Source organism: Giraffa tippelskirchi, chromosome 6 (genome assembly GCF_054371585.1).
Source record: "Giraffa tippelskirchi isolate mGirTip1 chromosome 6, T2T-mGirTip1v1.2.pri, whole genome shotgun sequence".
Classification (NCBI taxonomy): Eukaryota; Metazoa; Chordata; class Mammalia; order Artiodactyla; family Giraffidae; genus Giraffa; species Giraffa tippelskirchi.
In genome coordinates this window covers 116,688,070-116,700,866 of record NC_137280.1, presented here as the reverse complement: position 1 = coordinate 116,700,866, position 12,797 = coordinate 116,688,070, and the positions used below count along the sequence as shown (strand labels likewise).

Below are 12,797 nucleotides of genomic sequence, written 5' to 3'. Positions count from 1 at the left end.
GGGGGGGAGGTCCTAGTAGACAATAAAAGGCGATCCTGGAGGAGAGCTTGCAGTCTGAGTCTTTGGAGTACTGGGTGTAGGGGTGGGGCCAAAACCCCACATGGCCGAGTTTACAGAAGAGAAAACAGCAGTGAAACCAACAGGCCCAATAAAGAGGGGAATCGAGTGCAGGATACAGAGAGTTTATTCAGAGTCCAGTACAGACTGGCCAGACTGCCTTCTACATGTGGACAGGAAAAAAGAGCCTACAGAAAAGGTAGGAGTTCTTATAAAATCGCTTTAATTCAGTTCTCTCTGCATTACAAGCCGGCAGCGGGCGGGGCCTGCCGTGCTCCTTACAATACTGAGCCTGTAATTGCTGTTATCAAAATATACATCTGTGTCACCATAAAAAACTGCATTTGCTGCCCCTCACGTCTTACAACAGGTATAAAAAATTATAAATATTTACACCCTTGTTCCACCCCGACATGGAAACTTGAGGCCCAGGCCCCAAGTGAGGGCCGGCCAGCAGAGGCCTGCGTGCAGGGCACCCCTTGGACCCGTGAGTGCAGGACGAGGCATGAAGACCGGAGGGGAGGGCTGTTGCCCCACCTCCTGGGGTCCCAGCATTAGAGGCAGGAAAAAAACAGAAACAAAACTTTGGTCCAAAATTTGCAGGAAAAAAAGAAACCCTGAAAGTTGAAGAGCACTTGTCCTCCAAGAAGAGGACAGTCAGGTGTGAATAAGGCATCGGGCGGCAGATGCCGGCCCCGCTGTGTCTGCCCTGGAAACTAGATCCTGCCCCGCGACTCAATGACAAGGAATAAAATAAAAGTACAGTATACAAGGTCATACCACAAGGAGAAAGTTTAGGTTACACTCATACCATTTTTATCATCTTGCTATATAAAAAGTTACTTAAAACTATTTCTTTTGCATATAAATGAAAAAGATTAGAATATTTGGTCAACTGGAAATATTGCTAGGCACAGGTGTCTGCAGCTGCATCGAAGCATAATACAGAGATTACAGTGAAAACAAAGCTGAAGAAGCAACAGGGAAGGGTCCGGGGAGGCCCCAAGGCTGGGGGAGAATCACACACTTGATTAAAGGATTGGGTGGCAGCCACAGCCCCCCACCACACCAGGCACATGATCCCAGGGGAGGCTGACCCCGCAAGCCCTGCCAGAGCAGTGGGTTTAAGGCACAAGAAAGCCGAGTGGGGGTTTAGGAGCGCCCGCCCTGCAGGCGGCAGAAGGCACGGGCAGGGGCCGGGCGGGTGGTGCCGCCCACCGTCACCAAGAGCCTGAGGCTGGCACCCCACCTCCCCAAGGTGAGCAAGTGAATTAGATTTAATTTCTTTTAAAAACAGGTAAACTGATTTCTCTTTTAAAAAAATAAAATCTCTGGTCTTTTAAGGTCACTTCAGCTGCTTTTTAAAGTGGCTTTTTATCTGGAATGATGGAAGTTGTCGCCGGGTGCCCGGCAGGCTGGTCCTGGGTGGCGGCCTAGATGGTGGACTTGGAGAAGGACACCCGCAGGTGGTGGTTCTCACCCAGGTCGTGGTTGTGCAGGTCGATGAGCGCCTGGATGGCCTCCTCCACTGAGCCCATCTGGATCAGCGCCATCTTGCGGTCCTTCCTGCAAGGGGTGGGGGAACACAGGCATGAGGAGCCGCAAGGGGGCGGGGAGCCTGGGGGCAGTGGGGGAGGGGGCTCTGCTCACTGGAAGAACTTGAACCCTTTGACGATCCCGCCGTTACTGGAGAAAAGAATCTTGAGGTCGTCCTCAGAGATGGAGGGCCTGCAAGTGGAGAGAGGTGTGAGCCCGTCTGTGCAAGGTCAACGTCATTCCCTCAGGACAGGAACGTCCAGGGACGGGTGGGCGCCCCAGAAATGAAGTATCATAAGATGATGGAAGCATCTAAGAGGAAGAGGCACTCACGGGATGTTGGAGAGGTGCAGAGTGGCCGACGGTGGGAAGATGTTCTGGAAGTTCTTGGAGCCAGGCTTCTTGAAGCGGTGCAGGGGCGAGTTTCCATAGTCCTTGGTCAGGCCCTGGTCCTCCTGGCCCTCACGGGGCAGCTGCACGCTCTGGTGCTTAGAGAGCGTGATGCGCACTGGCTTTCCGTGCAGCTTGTGCCCATTGAGGTGGCTCATGGCTGGGGTGGGTGAGGGGGGTGGGGAAACAGCATACATGACCTGAGGGCCCTGGGCACCACTCACAGCCCCGCCCTCCCTGGCCACCCCTTACCCAGCTGGGCCTGGCTCCCGTCAGCCATCTGCACCAGAGCGTTCTCCTTCTTGTTGAACAGGACCTTCACGCGCTGCACATCTCCGTACACGCCTTCAAGAGCACAGGGACAGGGGGCTGAGCCCCAGGCCCCAGTTGCCCACCCGCCGTCCCCGCGACCCACACTCCCACACAGGGCTGGCTCTCCCCAGTTTGCTTATTCTGCCTCTGAGAACCTGTCTAGACACAGGGAGCATGACTGGGAGGGCTGCCTTCCGCAAAGAAGCCATAAAATCCAGGAAAGGTCAATTGCCAAGGAACCATCCTGTAGCATGCTACCGACACATTTACGCTGCCAACGGCATGCGGGCAGGGAACCATGCTCTATAGAGTCCAAATAAATACGCAAACCGCAGCCCAGACCGCACGCATCGGAATCTCAGGGCGTAACAACCACCTCAATTACATGAAAACAAGGTAATAAAAGTGTGAACAATAACATACCGAAAAGAATAAAGAGGCTTTGGGGTGTGACTCTCTTTAGAGGACAGCAGAGCAAGGCAGCGAGGGACAGGGAAAGGGAGAGGTCAGGGGGCGAGTTGCCAATCGTCCACCACGAGGAGGCAGCCCCGCAGGCGTGCAGGTTGATGGATGATGAAGTTGTCAGGATGTTAATATTCAAGGGCAGGTTGGTTTCCGGAGAGCAGGGTTTGAGGGGGAATTTTGTTTTTTTATTTATTTATGGTTTTGTTTTGTTTCAAGCAACAACAGGAAGCAGAAGTACCGTGCAGTCAGTTGGCAAAGAAATTCCGGATCAGGGCAAGAAAAAAAATTGGGAAAGGGGAAGGGGAGAAAAGAAAAAAAGTAGCAAAAACACAGGTCAGTAAATACATAAGAAAACACGCGGTGCCCCATCAGTCAAGACCACACACATTACAGGCCACACGCCGGGCAGACAGCCGGAGCACCCTCCGCGGGGAGGAGGCGGCGCCTGCTGGCCCCCCACTCACTCCCCCAACCAGGCCCTCCAGGAACCGTCTCCTCAGCCCGCACCGGAGCCTCCAGTCAGGCTCACCGGGCGCTGCGAGCGGACAGCTTGGCCAGAGGAACTGGGACAGGACTGGGGAGACCGAGAGTCACACGAGGTCAGACAGGCAGGAGAGCAGCTCATTAAACAAGAACCCCGTCTCTCGAGAAGCAAATACTGAGCCTCGATCACTGGACCCCAGCTCCCTGAGCTAACCCAGCCCCGAGACAAGCCAGGCCTGGCTGCCACCTCAGGGACTATGGCGGGTGGCCTCAGCTTGCACCCCCCCTCAAGGCGCCCCTCTGCAGACCAAAGTTCGCTGGGCTCGAAATTTCAAGTTTGTTCTCATGTACCAAATACTTCAACTCTCAACATCATGAAATTAGGAACGTAAATTAAGATGTTAAGGAAACAAGAGAACTCCAAGCACTGCGGGAAAGGAGGCAGCAGTGAGTGATGTCAGCGCAGAGAGGAGGATGGGGACGCCCATGGGCACTGGCTGGGCCTGGACCAGCTCCAGAGCCCAGTGCCCGGTCAGAGGCTCCATCTGCACTAGGACTGGGGGCACTCCTGACTCCTAATTCCCGGAGGCACTACGTACCTCGGGGTTGAGGTTGCTGACCAGCAGGACAGAGTTGCCTGCCCCCGCCAGGCCCGGGATGGCGATCCGGCCTGCTGCCGCTGCTGCCGCTGCCGCCGACGGGATGGCCAGAGGCGCCAAAGCCCCATGCACGTTAGGGACAGAGAGACCTGCAGAGCGAATGGGGTTAGGTGAGCGTGGTGCCCACGGTCTCTACAAGGTAATCGGTCCTGCCCATCCTCATGCAAACAAGAGATGCGGGGTGGATGGGTGGGGGCATCAGCCTGGCCCCCAGCCCTGCGACCCTCCATGCTCCTCAGAGCACACCGTACTGGCTTGACCATCTATATGCGCCAACGACACAGAAGACTCAGGCTTCTCAGACGCAGGATCGAGCCCCGGTGGCCTCGGCCGTGCGTGCACACAGGTGCCCGTCACCATGCAAACAGCATGCCGGGCAGGAGAACAGGCTCAGGACTGTTCCGCGTGTGGGCGCCTGGCCCCCAGGAGGGACGCTCAGGTGTGCTCACCCAGCGCATGCCGCTCCGCTTACCAGGCCGCTCAAAGTGCACTACTAGGGGCACATCCCTCCAACCACAGGCGCTGCTGGTCCTCAGCGGGCTCAGCAGCCCGGCCACGCCTGCCCTGTCCAGACTCCGCGCCCAGGAGGTTGGCCCCCCGCACTGCGCCACGTTGGCCGCCGGGGAAGCAGAGCTACTGGCGAGATGTGGACATGCAGAGGTGGCGCTGGGGCGAGTGTGTGAGTACCTGCGGCTTGAGGAATTGCAAAGGTGGGAGGGAAACCAGCTCCTGCATACGGAGAGGCTGACATTATACCAGGCGCACCTAGAAACAAACGAGACACTAATCATCGCACCCACAGGTGCGAGCCGGCTGCCAGGGCCCCACCCGCAGGTGTGGGGTGGGCTGTGCGGGCGCCTAGCCTGAACTACGACTCCTGCCCGGGCGGCCTGCCCCCGGCGTCTCACCAAAGGCAGCAGCCATGGTCTGGTCCAGCGAGGGCTGGCTGTCACCGGACGGCAGGTCAGGGCGTGTGTAGTCGCGGCTCTTGTCGTTGTTGTACTTGACGTTGAGGCTGGTGAGCTTGGAGAAGTCGATGCGCAGTGTGCAGCATGCGTTGTAGATGTTCTGGCCATCCAATGACTGTGGGGACAGCAAGGAGGCTGTTAGCAGGCGCCTGGCGGCCAGGGGCACGGCTGCCCTGGGGACCACTCACCAGCTTGGCGTGCTGGGCGCTCATGGGGTCAGCGTACTGCAGCAATGCCTGGAACTGGTTGTTCTTGGTGAAGGTGATGATCTTAAGAACGGTGCCGAACTTGGAGAAGATCTGTGGGAAAAGGTGGTGGGTCAGCCTGGGCCCAGGCACCAGCCCCACTGCCCACAGCTGAAGCCCAGCCCCCTCACCTGGTGCAGCACGTCCAGGGTCACTGGGTAGAAGAGGTTCTCCACGATGATCCTAAGCACTGGGCTCTGGCCGGCCATGGCCATGCCTGCATCCACCGCTGCGGCTGAGGCTGCTAGGGCCAGGTTTCCTGACTGAACGGAGTTCACAGCCTGCAGGGCTGCCTGGGCCCGCTGTGGGGACAAGACCGTGAGTCCCCCAGCCCCTACCCCGCCTGCCCCACCCTGCCCCTGCCCACCCACACCTGAGGGTGCCGCACCGCCTGGTTAGGGGAGCTGTCGGTCTTAAGCTCCTTGTGGTTGGAGAATTGGATGTAGATGGGCTGGCCGCGCAGCACAGGCGTCACCGACGTGTAGTAGTTCACCATGGTGTTGGCGGCCTCTTCTGTGTGCATCTCGATGAAGGCCTGGGCATGGGAACAGGATGAGCCAACTCATACCAGGGATGCCTCTGGGACCCACCCCAGCTGGCCCGGGGCCTCGTACCTGGTTCTTCCCTTTCAGCATCAGGAGATTGGTGACCTTTCCAAAGGGCAGCCCCAGGGAAATGACCTCCCCCTCGGTGACATCGCCAGGCAGCTTGCGGATGTGGATCACCCTGGAGGGCACGCCCGCACTCCTGCTGTCCCCCTTGAACTTCTTGCTGTCGTTTCCATTTGCTGCAAAAAAGCACTGTGAGTCACATAGGGCACCCCAGGCTCCCTCAGAGCGGGGCCCTCCCCGGCACCGGGAGGCTTCCGGGCCAAAGTGGGCCCCACACCTGGCTCCTAGGACCATGCAGTAGACAGGCACAGGCACCAGGCAAGACGGTAGGCAGGTGAGGTTACCTGTGGACGCTGAGGTGCCGCTCATGATAAAGGGTCCGTTAGTGACGCAGGCAGAGAAGAGCTCGTCAGATCCCCGCTGCAAGAGAGGCGAGGTGAACCCAGTGTCCTTGCGGCAGCCCCTGACTCTCCCCATCAGGGCCATGGTCCCCACCCGGCACACAGTTCCGTTCCCACCTGTGGCGCCCTTGGGGCTCTCTCCAGGCAGGGACAGAGGCTGTCCCCTCCAAGGCCTCTGCGTGTCATGGCCACCTCCACCTTCCATCTCCCCACTCCCCCTACCAGTGTCTGGGGGGTCTGCATGGCTCAGGCTCACAGCCCATGAGGACAAAGCCCCCTTGTCCCACCATGGCCACCCGCAGGAGTATGTCCTACTTTCCAGTCTGAGGAAACCGGAGCCCAGCGACCAGAAACGCCACCCACCAGAAACGCCACCCCTCCAGGCGGCAGGCACCTTGGTGACAAACAGGCTCCCCAACTGCCCCTATGGGCGGGCTCCCAGCCCATTATTATCTCTAGAAATTCCCTTGCTTGTTAGCCTCAATCTAATAGAATTAACTCCCAGAACCCCTTGAGATACCGCTTAAGCAGGGAGAAAGGCAGACAGCCTCATGTTGGCTGGGTGACGAGACCCCACCAGAGGGCCATCCACCTGTGATTTCCTCGATACATGAAACCAGCGCCTGGCAGGAACAGGAGACCAGCCGCCGCCCTCCCAGCCTTGACCCTTCTTCTCCCACAAACTGTCTTTCCGCCAGCTCACCCTCTTCACATCAAGGACACCTTATCTCTGCCCTTCCCCTAAACTGCCAGCCAGTTCAGCCACTTACAAACAAGCAGGCTCCAAATCCAGGACACCTCCCCACCTTCCGTGGTCCAGCACCAAAGAGCCTCAGAGCCCCTTCAGGCGCTGACCCCCTCCCCAGCCCTCAGGACAGAAAGTGGACACAGCCAGGACAAGGCCATGGGGCTAACAGAATGTTCTGGGCCTCCTCACTGCCAGACCGCCAGCTATCGGCACACCGCCGAACCCAGACCCTAGGCTCCCCAGCACCAGAGGCTGCTCAGACTGCTGCTTGGTCTTAATGCATACACGCTGGAGTTGGATGTAAATGAAGCAAAGTGTTAAAGCCCGACCAGTGAAGGCAGACCTGCCCCATCATGCCTTTCCTCACTTCCTTGGGCGGGGGGTGGGGGTGGGGGTGGGGACATGACCTGGATGCTTCCAGGCTCTGGACAGCCGGCCAGTTCCAGCCCTAAACAAACCAGAACCCAGGCGGAACACACCTGAGCCTCGTTCCCTCCTAAGCAACAGGAAAGTCGACTTGGAGGCCGACCAACCCCTCCCCTCAGCTCACAAAGGCCCCCTGGCCAGAGATGGACAAGAATGGACAGGGTACCCAAGTAGCTCCCACATGGACGCCAGCTGCACAACCTTAAAAAGGGCATCTCAGCTCCTGTGATGGATGGGGGAAGAACTCCCTCCAGAGGGGGGTGATCTCAGCCCCAACTCCCTTTTCACAGCCGACTGCCTGGCAAGAATACCTATATGGTCTGCCCACTTGTCAACCCCCCTCCCCTCAGCACAGGGACATGCAGGTAGTGACCAGCGGCTCAGCAGGGACTGCCCACTGGGGCGCAGACAGCTAAAACAGACAGAACCCTGGGGGGACAAAGGCCAGACCAAACTGCACTAGAGCCCCTGCTCCAAAATCAATTCAGCACCACCAGGAAGCCCCAAAGCGTGCCCGGAGCCAGGGACAGCAGCAGCTAAGCACCACTAACACCCCAACACCTGTCACTCGGGGCACAGCTCGTGCTTATCCTGAGAGGGGTGACCCAGGATGCCCTCCTGGAGGCACCCACGCTGGTGCACCCTCAGCCTCTGGAAGCGGCCTCGCTGGATGGGCCCCCACAGAACAGGGGGGTGAGGGTGTCACCGTGCCAGTTACAAGCACACCTGGATGAGATCCCCCTCCCTCCCTCCTCTCGCCACCAAACAGGTTTTATCTGCAGGAAGATCAGGAAGACTGGCGTGTGAAGCGTCCACCTGGGAAAACCGAAACCAGCCCAGGCCCCGCAGCCAGAAACTAGCTGCCGCCTGCTCCCAGGGATAATGGGCCACCCCCAAGGCTGAGGTGGACACCCAGTCTCTGCCAGTGAGGCCCCCTTCTCGGAGCAAAAGTGAGCTCAATGAGAACGTCCTCAGAAGCAGCCTCCATCTGCCCCAGAGCCCCCAGGGATCCTCCTGACCCATGCCCACCACTTAAACCTCCTGGGGAAAAGACTTCCACTTTTTCCACTTGAAACTGTCAAGAGTTCCATCAGCCCGGAGGCATCCCACCTCCAACCAGGTGCTGTTCTGGACTTCAGGGCAAAGGTCCTGAAGTCAGGGCGGGAGCCCCTCACCTCAGAGGAGGCACACACCCTGCACTCCTACTTCAGAGTAGGCTGTGGCACCCCTCCCCACTGCCCCCAGCCCAGCAATGGGAGCACTCAAGCCGCAGAAGTGAACGGACTGAAAGAGAAAGTGACATCCCCAGTGCCTACCTTTGTACCAACTGCTATGTCTGGGACGATGCTGCAGAGAGAGAGAAAAGGGAGACATCAGCAAGGAGTGCCCACCACATGCCAGCAGCGTGGGCTCTGGGGGCGGCATGAGCCCCCGCCCCTGCTCCAAGACTTCAGCAACGAGAAGGCTTGGGTAGGGGAGGTGTCCTCCCTCTTAATCGCCATTTGAAAAGGAGCCATCATTGTCCTCTGGCTCCTTTCCCCTCCCTCCCTCCCGGCAGGACCCCGGCCCCGCCTCCGATGCATCCAAAGACAAAGACACCCCCTCCGCAGGCCCTCGAAAAAAACATGAGATGCTGATTAAGACTGAAATGTTCTTGCTTGCTTTCCAGAAATGAGCAGTGCTTGGGAGACGTTTCCTGAAAAAGGCAGGCTGGTGAAAAGGCAATTCAGGGGCCCAAGGTTAGAGCTGCCGCCCCAGGGGATCGAGAAGGGGTCGACCCAGTGGAAAAGATCAGATAAAACTGACACCAGTTACTCATCAACCGGGGTCCAAGTGACCCGCTGGGGAAGGTGGGGTGTGTGACTGCCCCAGGCTCCAGGGTCCTGCAGGCCAAGCCCTCGGGACAGTAGAGCCCTTGGAGGGTGCCACCTAAGGACTCAGGAACGGTCTGCTCAGGAGAACCTAGCCAGCTACGCCCCACGAGGTCACCTGGCCACCAGCCTGCCATCACAGGAGACCAGAGCCTCCCATGATGTCACTTGTCCCCTGGCCAAGCCTCCGGCAGACAGAGGCCCTGGGGCCACTGCCTGCAGCATCCGGCTCAGGGTTCACCACAACCTGGGATTCGGCCCTCCCACAGCCTCGCCAGCCTGTGCCATGGGACTGCCACTTCTTCCCCACAAAAACCTTAAGGGGTAATATCAACGATTTTTAAAAATCTTACTGAGCCAAGAAACAACTTCCCAGAAAAAGAATGAAAAGCACGCAGTTTCCCAACTGCTAACCCAGGGCGGCTGGCAGCTTCCTACTCAGGGAGGGCCACAGACGCAGGAAGTGTTTCACATAAGATGGCCTTTCTGGAAAAGGTCCCCCGACTTTCAGAAAGGCAGGCCAAACTGCAGCTGCACCAGCAGGCCAGGCCCGGCTGCCTAGGCAACCACACAACCGACCGGAGGCCGCAGACGCGCCCCAAAACACGTCTCCGTGACGAGGAAGGGAAACTCCAAAACTTGACCAGGGAACCAGGAGAGCTCTTCCCACCGGCCTCGACCGACGGGCTTCCCTGCTCCCGGATCAGGACAGGGCTTCTCTGGGAATGTACGTCCCAGCCTAGGCGGACGGCAGACCACGAGATCAAGTTCCTCTTGTTGCAGCAATTTTTCTAAAAGGCTAACCTTAATTCAGCCTGCAACCTATCATTTCAAACCCGAGGCACCGAAGGCACGTGACCCTCCGGGCACTCGTAACCGCCCGCCCCGCCCGGTCGGCCGACAGAGGAAGGAGAGCTGGTTCGAAGCTCATCACAAGACACCCGCAACTGCCCCCAGACGCTTCTCGCGGGGCCCAGACCCGAGAGCGCAGCTCCACTGGGTTCAACTAGCTTCCAAAGGCGGAAACCCGCCGCCGCGCTGCTCGCGCCGACACCTCCGCACGCGGGGAGCAGGCTCAGGTCCGGAGCCGCCCCGCCCCCAAGGCGCCCGGGGCGCCACCCCGGGATGCCGGGAGGGAACAAAAGGGGCGGCGGAGGGCCCGCGCCCTTCCGGGCGGGAGGGCGGCGTCTCCAGCCGCGCCCGGGCCCGCGGCGGGCGGGGGAAGCCAGAGTCGAGTCCGCGCGGCGGGAAAGGCCGCGCACGCGCGACAGGGCTGCCGAGAGCGAGCGAAGCCGCGCACGCGCGCGGGGGACCTCAAGGGGCGCGCAGAGACTGTACGGGGCGCTGGAAGGGCCACACGGCGGGCCAAAGGCGGCGCGTGCGTATGGGGCCCAGACGGGAAGCGGGAAGGGCGGCGCGGCCGCCGCGTGCTCTCGGGACGGGCCGCGTGGGCACCGGAAGCGGACAAGGCTCGGCCCGGCCGCCCCCACCCCCCGATCCCTACAGCCTCTCACCCAGCGACCCCTCCCGGGCCGCAACCGCGCCAGGATAGGGGGAAGGGAGAGAAACCTCGGCGGCGCCCGAGGGCCTGGAGTGGAGGCGGAGCGGCGCCCCGAGTGTACCGCCCCGAAGAGGCCGGGGCGGCGGCGAGACAAAGGCTGGATCGCGATATAGGCGCCGGGAAGCGCGAACCAGCACTACTTACCCGTCCATTGCACACACAGGAGACCCGCGGGGGACGGAGTGGAGGCGCCGGAATAGCAGGAACCGACCCAACGGCTCCGAGTTATAGACTCACAAAATGGCGGAGACGCCCGAACACGTCCCCCGCGCGCTCTGCCCATTGGCTCCCGCCGCGCAGATGGGCGGGGCGAGCGCCGTCGGACCCCGCCAGCGCCTCCCAATGGCTAGGAGGTCGCTCGAGGGGTGGGCCCAAAAACAGTGGCAGGCGGGCATTGGATAAGGCTGCCGTCCGTTAGAGCTCGAGGCGGAAACGGCCCGTGGTGTCGGAGGAGGTGCGAAGAGGTGAGACCATGTGATGGCGCCAGAGCCAGTTAGCGAGCTGACCTCTTTTGTGGGGCTTTGCGGGAGAAGCCATCTTGGGAGTGGGTACGTGGCGGATCAGGCGGTGGGAAGCGTGCTTTCCCCAGCCTCCCGCCATCTTGCAAACGGGCAGTGATCACCTCGACCTCGGGCGTGATGTCAAAGGGAGGCTCACTGCCATCTTGAAGTCGGGCAGGAAAACTACAGGGCTCCATCTTATTTGTGGGCACCTGGCCGAAGTCCCTTTCGAATTCAGACGTTACTCAGGTTAGCGAGCGGAGCAATGGCAGCGGCTTAAAGCGTTCTAGAGACGCTGGGGCTCTTTCCACTGCTGGCCACCAAGCCTGCGGCACGACGAGGCCAGGGGTGGCCTCTTTTGTCTGCCCCAGAGCAGCGAACCCTGACCACGATCTCCTTGCGTGACTGCAAGGGTGGGGAAACTGAGGTCCGGGGCTCACGGCGAACCCCGCCCTGCCTGTCTGTAATGGAGGGAAACGAGGCCCGGTGTGCAGGGTGGACGCGGCCTGCCTGCTGCAATGGGGAGAAACTGAAGCCCTGGGGTGCAGGGTGGACGCTACCCACCCGCCCAGCACGCAGGGGACCTGAGACCCGGGGCGCTCAGAGCCGACTTCGCCGTCCCGGGACGTTCGGGACGAGACGGGTCTCCATCTCAGGAGAGGAACACTGCAAACTTATCCCGGAGAACGCCGATACCAAGAGTGGGACAGGGCTGTGGGTGATAAGGGAGCCTTCAGGATAGAAGACGGAAACCAGGCGGCTTCTGGGGACGAGGGGAGAGGGGCAGGCGGAGTCAGGGAGGGCCTGTGGCGGTCATGTCCTGTCCGGTCCCCCAGACTTCTGGAAGCATCTGGGAGATGACGGGCATCCAGGGCTGGCGCAGTTCCAGCGTGGGGTAGACATTCAATAAATAGAGGACATTGGCCTCAATACTGTTTGCTGTAAGTCGTGCTGAAAAAGGGAAATTTAACTGGTACCAGCCTAGAGAGAGAGAAGAAATAACCCTTTTCGCTTCCCTAAGACGAGTTGCTTAGGGGCCCTTGTTCCCGCCTCTCAGGTCGGTTTAGCTTGGGCGAAGTCATGGCAACAGTGCCCATCTTAGGGCCCCGCAGGCCTGGACAGGGCCCAGGAGCCTTGGAGCCCGGCTCGAAGCCAGAGGGCTTTCTCAGATTGGGGGCGGCTGCCGATTTCCATGGAGGCCTCCGCCCTGCGGTCCTTGGCCGGCTGTGTCGCCGTGTCGCCAAAGGCCAACTGAAGCCCAGGAATGGCTAATCAGGAATGTCCCGGTGGATTTGGGCGAATCCCCGGCGCATTCCTGCGGATTGGCAGTCCCCAGGACTCCTATCACCCTCTGCTCCGGGTACCACCAAGGGCAGCTGCTCATCTTTGTTGCCTCAGTAACTGGTGCCAGGGACGCGCCCCCCCCCCCCTTAACAGCAGGGAGGATGGTTGGAGACGCTGGAGTGTCTGTGGACCAGAGGGAAAGGAGGGGGCAGCCACATTCGCGGACCCTCCACCGGGTTCCCAGCATGGATCTAAATGGTTGGAATCTATTCAAACCCAC

The 12,797-nt window shown here is 59.9% G+C and overlaps 1 protein-coding gene across 5 annotated transcripts; it reads right to left on the bottom strand.

Annotated features, from left to right (window-relative positions):
• Window positions 1-166: 166 nt before the first annotated feature.
• On the bottom strand, window positions 167-10,968 carry PTBP1 (polypyrimidine tract binding protein 1). 5 transcript variants are annotated; one of them, XM_081502378.1, is made up of 15 exons: window positions 10,878-10,968; window positions 8,618-8,648; window positions 6,071-6,146; window positions 5,730-5,902; window positions 5,504-5,650; window positions 5,247-5,417; window positions 5,059-5,169; window positions 4,811-4,985; window positions 4,590-4,667; window positions 3,843-3,991; window positions 2,719-2,752; window positions 2,236-2,328; window positions 1,927-2,143; window positions 1,708-1,785; window positions 167-1,623 (listed from the first exon to the last, which is right to left on the bottom strand). In XM_081502378.1, the coding sequence occupies exons 1-15, from the start codon at window positions 10,883-10,885 to the stop codon at window positions 1,491-1,493; spliced, it is 1,674 nt and encodes a 557-aa protein (XP_081358504.1). In that variant the 5' UTR covers window positions 10,886-10,968; the 3' UTR covers window positions 167-1,490. The 5 variants fall into 5 exon arrangements, with proteins under 5 accessions (XP_081358504.1, XP_081358506.1, XP_081358505.1 ...); XM_081502380.1 differs by having other exon boundaries at window positions 4,590-4,646; XM_081502379.1 differs by lacking the exon at window positions 2,719-2,752 and having other exon boundaries at window positions 2,236-2,352; window positions 3,839-3,991.
• Between the last annotated feature and the right edge of the window lie 1,829 nt (window positions 10,969-12,797).

Bases quoted from the DNA above. Each gene is read 5' to 3' on its own strand.
- PTBP1 (XM_081502378.1), bottom strand. The intron at 5,651-5,729 runs GTACGAGGCCCC...TCCCATGCCCAG, and splicing joins TGCTGAAAGGGAAGAACCAG to GCCTTCATCGAGATGCACAC. The intron at 1,624-1,707 runs GTGAGCAGAGCC...CACCCCTTGCAG, and splicing joins AAAGGGTTCAAGTTCTTCCA to GAAGGACCGCAAGATGGCGC.